At 46.9% G+C, this 12,055-nt stretch overlaps 1 protein-coding gene across 1 annotated transcript in view; it reads left to right on the top strand.

Moving 5' to 3' along the window:
* LOC106937098 (transcription factor COE3-like) overlaps nt 1–12,055 on the top strand; it is a gene marked incomplete at its 3' end in the record, with an annotated part of 89,985 nt that overhangs the window by 33,130 nt on the left and 44,800 nt on the right. Inside the window, exons 5-6 of the mRNA XM_015018443.1 lie at nt 1,318–1,391; nt 5,664–5,732. Coding sequence (XP_014873929.1) covers nt 1,318–1,391; nt 5,664–5,732 — 143 coding nt within the window. The remainder of the gene's footprint in view (nt 1–1,317; nt 1,392–5,663; nt 5,733–12,055) is intronic.

The following is a 12,055-nucleotide window of genomic DNA, read 5'->3' as shown; positions in this document are numbered from 1 at the left end:
ACACACACCCCAACAAAACCAACACACACCAACAAAACCAACACACACACCAACAAAATCAACACACACCAACACCGCCGTCTCTGCTTTGTCTGCATGTCACCGATCGATGAGCCGAGCTGCTCCAGCCGATCAATAATCACTAATAGGGTACCGTGACGACATGCTGGAGACAAGAATCCTGACACACACACCCCACAGTGACAAACACACACTTTGCTCCCACCTTCACCTCCTGGAGAAGACCCCTGATTGGTCGACATTCCTCAAATTTTCTCCTTAGTGGCAGAAAACTCAGATTGTTTTCACTTACCATGAAATAAAGCAGAAATGTGAAATACAGACCTAAACATGACCCCAATGACCCAAACTCTCTAAAGACACTCGGCGCTGCTTGGACCCAGAGTCCGGGTTCACATGAACCATCAGAACCTCCCAGGTCCAGAATTGGTCACCAACTCAGTGAGATGTTCTAGAACATCTTGTCCATCCTTTCTTTTAGTGAGGAATGTAAATGCTGACATTAGCTTTAGCTGCTACATGTTTAGCCTTGAGATGCCATTTTAGACTAGCATAGCTTCTGATAGGCTAACTATCAGCGCCACCAGCGGCAGACATTACGATGAAGCTGCTAAGGAGCGTCAAGGTGTTTCCACCAAAGCAACTCCTGATGCGGCCGCATGCTGTCCGCTCCGGTCCAGAGCAACAGAGCAGGATCAATAACGCTCAACTAGTCGTTATGCTAAATGTATCATCCCCCAGGGACATGCGTGTGTGTGTGCATGAGGTTTGTTTCCAACGGTGGATGAGGTAGTGGGAGGTCAGAGAAGGAGAACTCACTCACACACACAGGTTCCCAATCTTAACTCTGACTCCCTGGGAAGGGTGAGGGAGGGTAGGGGTGTCCGTCCTGATCAGCTGATAAGAATTGTGGTTCTGGTTCTGTGGGCAGAGCAGTCATCTTGTGACCAGAAGGTTGTAGGTTTGATTTCAGCCTCTGAGCAAAACACCAAGCAGCATTTGGCTCCAGAGCAAAACGTTTACGGAGACGAGTCCTAAAGGGAACAGACTCTGAGGTTGAGGAAGTGATGCAATCATGGAGCTTTGCAGGGGGGAAATCTAAACCCTGCAGGACAGGACTCTGTCCCCTGAGGACCAGATGGGACATCTGGCCTGGACAGCTGTTGAGTTAGGACTCTTTTGTGTCCCAGTAAACTGGTTTATTCCCAGATGAAAGTGGTTTGAATGAAACAGCAGTGTTAGAGAAATGTTCTTCCTGTCAGAAGTGACCTGCGTGTCCCGCTTGTGTTTCTGCAGCCGATCCTGTATGAAGGTCAGGACAAGAACCCAGAGATGTGCCGCGTCCTCCTCACCCACGAGATCATGTGCAGGTAAGAACTGGTAGCCAGGTGAGCGTCTACAGGTGAGACATCGCCCTGCGGCACCTGCAGGTGATGATGAGCTGCAGCTTCCATCAACATCAGCACCAAGTTCTGGTGAAGGGTTTCATTGGCCGGTTTGGTCGGTTGTTTCTGGACATTAACGTCTCTAAAACCAAACGATGTTAATCGATTTTAGAAAGAATCCGCCTTGCTCCAGGTTTTATTCAGATTGTTCAAAGTTATAAATATCTTGGAACAATTATCAATAACCCCTTAACCTTTGAGGTCAAAGCAGATGCAATCTGTGCTACGGCTCAGCAGCGCTCGCATTTTACCAGAAATGGAGTTTTAATGTTCACATTGTTTTTATGAAACTAAAACAAAACTAAAACTTGAATAGCCCTGTTAGCTTAGCTATGCAGGGGTGTAATTTAGCACCCACCACTGGCCAAATGCGGGTAAAAGTATGACGAGGCGTGTAAATTTGAGCAATGTCGCAGCTTGAACAGAAAAACTGCGTTCAGTTTGAACTCCTGTGCGGCGAACCGTCTGACGTACAGACTGATGCACATATAGGGCGACCAAGGCGCTCATAATTTCACAAAAAAAGTTTATTAAATATGATATTTTATCAACCACAACATTGGTTGATTTTATCCATGGGCATAAGGTTTATCCATCGAAATCCCTCAGTCCTCTTTGGGCCCCCCTGCCCTCTCCTGGTTCCTGTCGGAGGAAGATGAGAGAGACGCGACCAGGAACAGATCGATTATCTGCTGCAGCCCGGTAAGAAGGAAATGTTCATGAAGAGGCAGCGCTTCATGCTGGCAGGGGGGCAGGAGGGGGAAGCTATGGTAAGCTACCTGTTAGATAACATGATGGCGGCCCGTGGAATTGATAATAAACAAGTTTTTGGTGTTTGTAATAATAATAATAACTGTGAATTTAAATAGAAAACCTTAAAAGTAAGGGGGAAATAGAACAGTTAGAAAACAACTATTAGCATTTAAAATACTTAAAATGAATAGAGACATCTCCACTAGATACTATCTGGGGAAGTCGTAGCCAAAATGTGGAAATGTTCAACATAGGAAATGATTGCAGAAAGTGTTTAAGTTTGCTGTTAGTAATTACTAAAATTGAACTTCTCGCTTAAATTAGTCTGTATAGGTACATATGGTAACATCTCATCAGTCTTCATCAGAGCTAAGAATAAGTTATAACTGGTACTGATGAGATTTGTAACCAAGGGAAATGTTACACACCGGGTGACAGCAAGCCGCTCCAGACACTTTCAGGTCGTTTGCCCGTTCAGACTGCAGAACGCATACAGGTCGCATATGTGTGGCTGTGTGAACGGCCCGGCGAAAGAAATCCGATTTGACAAAAAATCAGAATTGGGTCACTTCAGGCTGCAGTGTGAACCCACCCTTAGTCTGTTTATACATATGGCTTTTTTTTTCTTTTTCCGAAATGTTTCTGAACTGTCCGTGCTGTGTGACGGAGCCTCTCTCTCCTCCCGGAGCTCGTAGCTTTGGTCAGCAGCCTTCAAACCGTTAACCGCCATGTTTAACGTCTGCTCGCCGGGTCCGCACCTGTTGGCCACCGGACAGCCGCGCCTGGAACAATAAAGTTGATCTGATTCTGATTCACCCGCTGGGTGAGGACGTCCCGGCCGCTGGCAGAACATCTGGACCGGACCTGCAGCGATGGGAGAAGTCGTAGTTTTAATCGTGTGAGGCTCCGTCGCTGCATCGATCCTGTGCTGCAGCTCCAGCCGGTTCATGCGCTTCTAATGATTCATTAATGCTCCTAATTGGAATTATTGTCAGATGGAGCAAAGAGCGCGCAAGAAAATCTGATATAAATGCCAGGAAATTCATGCAGCTGATCAATAATTCAAGGCCTCGTCATCCCAAGCATTCTGTTGGATCGATCAGAACCATGAAAGTTCTGCTAACTGAGATTCAGCGCAGATTTGAGAACATCTGCAGAAAAGGAAATCATTTCTACATGAGTCCGCTAATATGATCGTTCCTGCAGCTTTTCCACTTTTAGACATGAAGCCGTTTGATTTGGAGGGAAAGGGTCCAGCCAGCGGAGAGGTTCTGCTGCAGAACAAGGCCCGGTTCTTCCACAACCGCTCGGGTTCTATCCTGCTCGGTGGATTCTGGCGCTGTGATCAGAGCGTCACGGCCTCAGGGCGCCCCAGGTTTCACAGGATGTGACATCACAACCCGGATGTTCTCTGGGGAGTCTGAAGTGGCTGAGCGCTGCTGCCGGGTTGCTCTGTGTGTAGCAGCTGCAGCCAGCAGAGTAACAGCAGCAGCAATTTGTTTTATTTCACCTCCAACACACACACACACACACACACACACACACACCTCAGTCATTAGCCGGCCCGTGTCGGCCGCCCGGGGCCGGGGGAAGCGTCATTAAGGCGGCACACTGGACGCTCAGCCAAGGTTTGTTTTGGTGTTTGGAAAGGGGCCCCGGTCCCCGGAGGGGCCCCAGCAGAGGCTCCTGGGGTCCGGTTTGTTTATAACACTTCTTTGGCGGTTTGGAGGAGCTTGTCACCACAGCAGCACCACTGGGTTTCCAATGCTAATTGGTCTCCTGGAACTTTCACTAATGGTTCCTCGTAGCTGGGGAATAAATTATTGTGGCAACAGTCGCACGGCAGCAGCCGCCCAGACACAAACACTGCGCTGATTTTCTGATTTTTCTCTACTTAGAGATCAAACAGCGTGATAAATGATTCATAAAGCGTCTCATTTGGCATTCGAAGCCTCGATTTGACGCTTGTTTGTCAAATGGCAATTTGATTCAGGACAGCATGGGGCCGATGCTGGAGTGTAATTGGACGTCACGGGTCAGATGCAGCGTGATTAATTTTTAAGAATTACCGGAAGATATGCTAATGCTGCTCAGCGCCGTAAGAGAAGAAGAAGCTTGTCGGGAGATTAGATCTGATGTTGACTTCATGTCTTGTTATTAATGATGGATAAATTCCAGGAAATTCATCGGAACAAATCCGGAAATGTTTCCTCTGAGGCTGAAACGGGAACGACTCGGATCGTCTGAGCCGGATCCGTTTCATTTCATTTTACTGTGAAAATATTCATAATAGCCGCTCGTAATTTTCCCTGCGCTTTGACTGTCAGGCAGCTTCTCGTGAAGGATTATGGGAACAAACTCAAGCAGATCCGTTTACATCTGAACTTTTAAATGCATTTCTTCTGATCCAGGATCAGTAATGCTGCCTGTTTCCTCCGTCTAACTGGATACTTACTGTGCCTGCAGGCGAAACTCAGGGCTGCACAAACATTTGAATAATCCTCATAGAGAAATTAAAGGTTGAATCAAAATGAGCCAAAACTGATCCGGTTCGGATTCTTTCACTTTTCATCTTTGCTAATGAAGCAAACAAACTTTAATAAAGTCAGTTTGATAATTTTACAATTTAAACGTGTAACATTTTCTCCAAATCTTCTGATGTCAGGCCTTCATGGATGTTCATGCAAACTTTATTTTCATGTTTTCATTTTATATTTAAACAAATCATTTTAATAGAATCTGTTTTGATTCTTTTTACATTTGTTTCATTGTCATTAAATTATCCTTAAATATTTTAACCGGATTTTTAGGAACAGAAACTTTTTTTGCATCATGAGTTTAAAACCCGCTCCGGTTCCGGTTCCGGTTCTGATCTTCACTTTAAAAGTCCAAATGTCCTGCGGGACTGAGCTCCACCCAGCTCTGCAGCGCCCACACAGAAACCCAGCGCTCCTTAGGGTTCTGGTTCTGGACGCCTGCAGCAACATGAGGAGGTGTTAGCGGCTAACCGCTAGCCATGCTAATGTCATTTATTAAAACTCCTGAAATGTGTTTGGGTCAGAACCAACCAGGAGCTTGGCCCGTCTGGGTTGGTTCTGGGCTCAACCCGGTCAGGCTCTAGAACCTCCAGAACCGCCTGAATGGGTTTTGTTCTGGTTCTGACTGGTCGGTTCTGCCGACATGGGGAAGAACCAGAACCAGACTCTTCCAGGCCCAGTTCTGGAGCTGCAGGCTTGAAGAGGTCGGGTTCTGCTGTCAGAACTTTGCCACAATGAGTCGGGCCGGTTCGGTTTGGACTTCTGACCTCCTGAGGAGATGAAGACGATGCTGCAGACATGAGTTCAGATTGGGTGGAAGAGTCGACAGAACCAGAACCAGAACCGATCTGCTTCCAGGTGGTTCTGAAGAGTCTGGCCCGTTCTAACGGTTCTGTTCCTTCCACAGTCGGTGCTGCGACAAGAAGAGCTGTGGGAACCGGAACGAAACGCCTTCGGACCCGGTCATCATCGACAGGTAGGAACACACCTGACCTCACATGACCTCACCTGACCTCACATGACCTCACATGACCTCACCTGACCTCACATGACCTCACATGACCTCACATGACCTCACATGACCTTGCTCTGATGGGTCCAGCTTTCTGTCTCTGTTCACTTCAGACTGCTCAGTAATCTGGGCTCATGGTTCTGGTTCTGTTGGTCGGTACCGGGCCCGGTTCCGGTCCGTGAACAGCATGTGTTTCTGAGCCTCTTGCTGTAGCATCAGTCTGAGCCGCGGCCTAATTAAAGCACGGTGCAGCTGGCGCGGCGGCGGCTCCGTTCCTGCTTCCTGTCGCCTCGCTTGTTTCTCACCTCCCACTTCCTGCGAACCGTTTCATCAACACCAGGAAGCGGCGAAAACACGATCAGAGCGGCGGCAAGTCGAGGCCGCCGCCGCTTCTCCTTCATCGCCCGGAGACCCGGGAAACAGCTGCTGGTTCTGATGAGCCGCTGACTCTGAACCAGAACCAGAACCAGAACCAGGAGCCTCCTGCTCAGTTCAAACCCAGACGCTTTAACCCAGTCAGGAGCAGCAGAACTCACCCTCCCTCCGTCCTTGGACGCGTTGGCCGAGTCGCCGCATTGGGGGGGGGGTGTTGGTCTGTGGCCAGGTGAGACGCTTCATCCAGCAGAGAGCTGCAAGTCCCAACCTGCCAGACACACACACACACCTACACACACAGACACACACCTACACACACACACCTACACACACAGACACACAGACACAGACACACACACACACACCTACACACACAGACACACACACCTACACATACAGACACACACACACACCTACACACACAGACACACACACACACACACACACACGCGACCTCTCACCTCTGGTGTGTCTGATGTGTTTTTCTGTCGCCTCTCGATGTTTCATCGCAGACTCGGCTCACACAGCCTTTCACAATAAAAGCACATTCTGGGGACTCAAATATCCGCGGACTGCTGGTTCTGGTTCTGCTGGTTCTGGTTCTGGAGGTTCTGGTGTTTGGTTAGAAATGCTGTTGATTTGTTTTTCTGTGTTCTGCTGGTTCTGAGTCCATTTTTTATCGGAGGTTCTGGTTTGTTTGGTTTGGATCTTTCCTTCGGTTCTGTTCCGGTGCACAAATAACAAGTCGGTGTTCTGGTCTGATTGGACCGGTTCTGTCCTGCCTCGGATGGACTAGCTGAAGCTGAAGACAGTGCTGAAGATCTGCTTCCTACAGCCAGGCCCGATCCAACCAGAACCAGAACCAGAACCAGCCCTGGTCTCAGTGTTTCCTGTCCAAACTTGTTTGTTCCTTCAGTTTCTCTGCATTTAACGCTGCGATTCTGGCACAGGAACCGACAACCAAGACAGACACACACACACACACACACACACACACTCTCTCTCTCTCTCTGTGAACACTTGGTGTTTGTTGGTTCTTGGTTCTCGGCTGATTTACTGCTCCACTGGTTTAGTTGCGTTTTAGAGCTCGTTAACAAATGCAGGGATTTATTGCAGTGTTGCCCCCCTTTCCCACCCCTCTGCCCCCTGCGTAGGTGGGTGGGGGGTTGGAGGGGCAGCATGGCGCTTTTCAGTGACCCATCATGCAAATGATGCGGCTGCCGTAAAGCCGGACTCTGGTTGGAGTGAATCAAACATTGTCTGTTTCTGAACTCCAGTTTCAATTTTCTCTCCATCACCTAACATGGTGCAGCGCCATCTGCAGGCTGCAACACCTGCATGCTGCCTCAGGTTTAACTGCTGGCCCTGCTGCAGCCGCTGTGTGTGAATATAAATGCGGGCCGATGCTCCTCTCAGTCGCTTCGTTTCCCCGTTTGCCGTTAATGGCTGAAATCCTGCCGAGGCAGCAGATCGCAGCGCTGACGGATCGCCGCAGCTTCACTGTTATTACACGCTAATATTGCAATTAGATGGGTGGCCAAGTTGCCCAAGCGGGGCAATAAATTGCCTCAGAGTGTCAAAGCGGTGGAGGAGGCTGGGCTGTAATTACCCGCAGCGCCGGCGTTGCCCCCGCCTCCGTCACCTCCTGAGCCTTACATGGAGGTCACGACCCCTCAGAGGCTCCATTTACAGCACTGGGGAGGCGCGCTTAGCGTGATGGAGGGTGACCTTTGACCTCAAACAAGCAGGGGCCTCACAGGAACAACGCACTAATGTGAAAGGACCGACATCTGAAGCGGTGCCTTGCCTCCATCTTGGATCCTAAATAAAGTTTTCAGCAGAAAAGGCTTGGTCCTATGGTTCTGAACCGGAGTGGATCTTTGAGCCACTCCGTGATTTCTAAACTACCAGCAGTGTTTTAAAGTGCATTCTCTGAGCTCTAACTTCCTGGTTTTAGTCAGAATGCCAGCAGCAGCGTTCAGGATCAACACTGAGGTCCAACAGAACCAGAACCAGTCTGTTTATGTGGATGCCATTGAACACTTTGACTAGGCCAGTCTCAGCACTATAGCCATGGAAACCGGGTGAACGCAGCTGTTTTCAGTGATGCTGGTTCTGATTTAACCAGGTTGTTGTTCAGATCAGATCCATGAAGGAAAGTTTGGAAGAGGAGACGGTAATTTATCATTTCTTCTAGTTTTCATGGTTGACTTGTTGAAATTCAGTCATTGTTTTCTGCATATTGTTGGTTCTGGATTTGGTGTTTAGTTGTTCCCACTGAGGTTCACCCCTGATGACATCACTAAAACAATTTTTAGAATTTTAACAAAAATGAAACAAGCAAACAGCAGCGTGGAAGACGTCATGGCAGAAAACATTTAATTGTTTTCCACTTTCTCAGTGAAGGTTTCAGGTCAGCTGCAGGCGCCGTTAGAGTCCAGTGGCTCAGTCAAAGGAAGGTTGGTTAACAAGGCACAGGCGACGTTGATGTTTTTGTTTATGATTCTTCACAGTGAGTTTGCTTCAGACAGCGGATCAATTTGCGGGTTAAATCCTTTTTTTAAACCTCAAATTGTTCTCCTGCGTCGCATTAACTGGGGGCCAAAGCATTCTGCAGGAAGACTGGTGTAAACATCATATCAGAGTTCAGATATGCAGAGTGGAGGGGGTTCTGATGAAGTTTTGCTTTTTGGGTTCTCAGTAGAGAAGTGATACATGGCAGTTCAGTTTAGGTGCTTGAGATGCATCAGTCCAGAGGAAGACGGTTCTGATGAGCTGCTTTGGCTTCTGTAGGTGTTGAGGACTTGGAGAGATGAGAGAGAAACTGGAGGAGGAGAACCGGCGACTTCATCTCCAGCTCACTGCTATGGAACAGTGAGCTCCCGAAATTTGGAGGGTTCCTTGGCATTCAGACGGTTCTTTCCTGATCAGAGGTCTTTGTACTTCTGGATCTGTGATCTCACACTGTCCTTGGTTGGACGAAGAATTTTTGTATTTGATCATTTTCAGTAAGTTTGCAGTGAGAAGTTTTGTTCCAGTTTGCTTTAGGCAGACTGTCTTTCGTTTCCAGAAGATCTTGTGGTTGCCAACAATTGGCTGCCAGAATGAGCTTTTAAAGCCATTTGTTAAAGACATCCGATGGTCTTTAGTGTCCACTGATAAACATCTTCATTTTTAGATTTCCAGTTGTGCTTAGAAGATGACGAAAGTCATTTTTATGAATTTCAGACATTTGTTTGGCAGTATAATTAGCTATACAATTAGAGCCTCAATATTCCTTTGAGAGAGGATTCTTGCTGCAACATCAGAAACCTAAGGGAAGCAGATTCCCTTCCTCCTCTTTGTATCACAGAAGCGGCTGATTCCATCCACTACCACAGTGTTTTTCAACCACTGTGCGGCGGCACACTAGTGTACCGTGAGTGATCGTCAGGTGTGCCGTGGAAATTATCCAATTTCACCTACAGTATTTTCCGGGCTATAAGCTGCTACTTCTTTCCTACACTTTGAACATGCGGCTTTTCTGTGGATTTTTCTTCAACCACCAGGGGGCTCTTTAGCAGGAAGTGAATCATTAGAAGTCAAAATTGGAAATCAAAGAAGAAGGCGCTAATTTTCATTTAGAACAAGCACATGCTAGCAGCAGGAATGACAGAGAATGTTTTCAAACTCATATGATGCAGCTTCTAAGTTGAGGAGTATCAATCTGACAGTACAGGAGGGAAATAAAGCCGCTGCACATAAACTCGGCGTGAACAAAACCGGATTTGGAGACGAAAGACTGCGTCCATAATATATCCAGTAGTTATTAGGACGCAGCCCTCTGCTGGGTCCTTATGGGAAACCGAGAGCAGCAGAGATACCAGCAGCCTGCAGCCCGGTGCGGCTGATATATGTAAGTTTCCAGGGGGGGGAGGTTAAAAAAATGTGAAGGTACGGTTTATAGCATGGTGCGCTCATAGTCCGGAAAATACGGTAATTGGTCTTAAAAGATTTTTTGAAAACGAATTAATTATCTGCAAATGATGCCATCTTTGAGTGTCTTTGCTGTAGTACTGACTAGCGCCATAATCATGTCATTTTCTTACCACTAGATGGCAGCAGGTACAGAGCATTTTACATTAAAACAAGAGAATTAGTGATGCTTGAATGTTACTACATTCACACATGACAGTCATAAGTTGACTGGGTTGAGGTGGTGGTGAGGAGAGACGCAGAGACCCAGGTTGTGATAAAGATGATGATGGATTTAATGAAGAAGCTCACACAGTCCGATACAGGCGGCACGGCAGAGAGTTAGCACACAGCTAGTTACCGGTAGCAACTGATATACTGAAGACTGAAAACGAGAGCTAAGCAGACCAGGACTTCTCAGTTCAACTGGAGAGCCGAACGCACAACAACTGACATACGACTGCGATCCGACAAGAGACAAAGACAACAGGTGGACTTAAATACACATGGAGGGAAATCAAGGAATGAGACACACCTGGGAAGCCATCAATGGGGACGACGCAGAGACTGCAGGAAGGAAACTGAACACAGAAAACCCTAAAAATAAATACACAGAAACAGGGATCATGACAATGACAGTGTTGTGGCCCTGTTCAGGTGTATTTCTGAAGTGGACATGTTAAGTGCAATTTGAAATAAGAAATGTAAAATATGATGAGAATAATTTTTTGTGTTTATTTGATTCCTATTCAAGACACTTTGATAAGAATGTATATACTATAGGAGGCTACAGAGGATCTTTGTCTACATTTTTGGTTGGTGGTGTGACTCGGGATTTTTTCAATGAAAACAATGTACCTTGGCCCAAAAAAGGTTGAAAAACACTGCACTACCACATCACCCATAGTAAGAGCTTCGGGTAAGTCTGGATGACTTTAGGAGCCGATTGTGTTGCTCTTGCCTTCATGCTCTTGTTGATGTTTTGCAGTAAGGTTTCCCGTAGACTCCTGCTGAAGTGCAGCAAACCTTCAGCAGTTTAGTGGGTTTCAGTTTTGACAGGATGTGTTTTGGCTCAAGCTGGCTGCTTTGCCCCAGAACCTGAGTGAAGGAAGGTGGAGTCACGACGGTCAGAACTGATCCAGAATGGTCCCAGAGCAGTGCAGGCCAGCGGCCCTCAAGAGCCGCTTGTCCTGCAACCTTTAGATGTCTCTCTGCTTCACCCGACTCCAATGTTAGCTCATTAGTAGAGCTGGTGAGGCAGTTCCATCATTCAAGGGACACGTAAACTGGCAACAGAATAAAAGGAGTTTTAGTCCATCACTGGAGGAAGAGCTCCCTCTGATCAGGTAGCCTCTTCATCCAATCTGTTTACAGCTTTTCATGCTACATGCTAAATGATGCCAGTGGTCCGGCCCGGTCCGTTCTAATGAACAGTTTGGTTCTGATCGTTATCAAGTATTTATAGTTTTACATTTTCATATGTTTTTTTAAATTCTGTTTTGTTCAATAATGCATCCAGATTGGTGCACAATTTTGATTAATTGGCTGTGATTATCCAATACAATGCTTGGATCCATCGCAAACCTCTACAGTGTGATTATAAACGAATCACGTCCGTCATCCCCTGAACCAAAGTTAGGTTTGCAGAGAGTAATTAAACCTAAGGAGAGCTTTTACTTTGGCTTTCTGCTGACGGCTTCATGGTTTCATCTTCATTTGAGTAAAGAAACACCAGAACAACATGTTGGTCTCACAGTTATGATGCTTTATAGCAGGGGTCCCCTAACTTTTTCCTGCGAGGGCCACATGACTGTTCCCTTTTCTGGTCAGGGGTCGGTCTTAGTTTTTCAAGAAAGAAATCTTACAAAAGTTTTGTTGACAGGGGGGGGGGGGGAATTGATTATTTCAAAACAACATATGCGCGTTTGTAGATAGTTTTTTACCGAGAAGCAAAATGA

Source organism: Poecilia latipinna, unplaced genomic scaffold (assembly GCF_001443285.1).
Source record: "Poecilia latipinna isolate Pla-1442-1.1 unplaced genomic scaffold, P_latipinna-1.0 Scaffold2273, whole genome shotgun sequence".
Classification (NCBI taxonomy): domain Eukaryota; kingdom Metazoa; phylum Chordata; class Actinopteri; order Cyprinodontiformes; family Poeciliidae; genus Poecilia; species Poecilia latipinna.
This window is presented reverse-complemented; position numbering and strand designations above follow the sequence as displayed.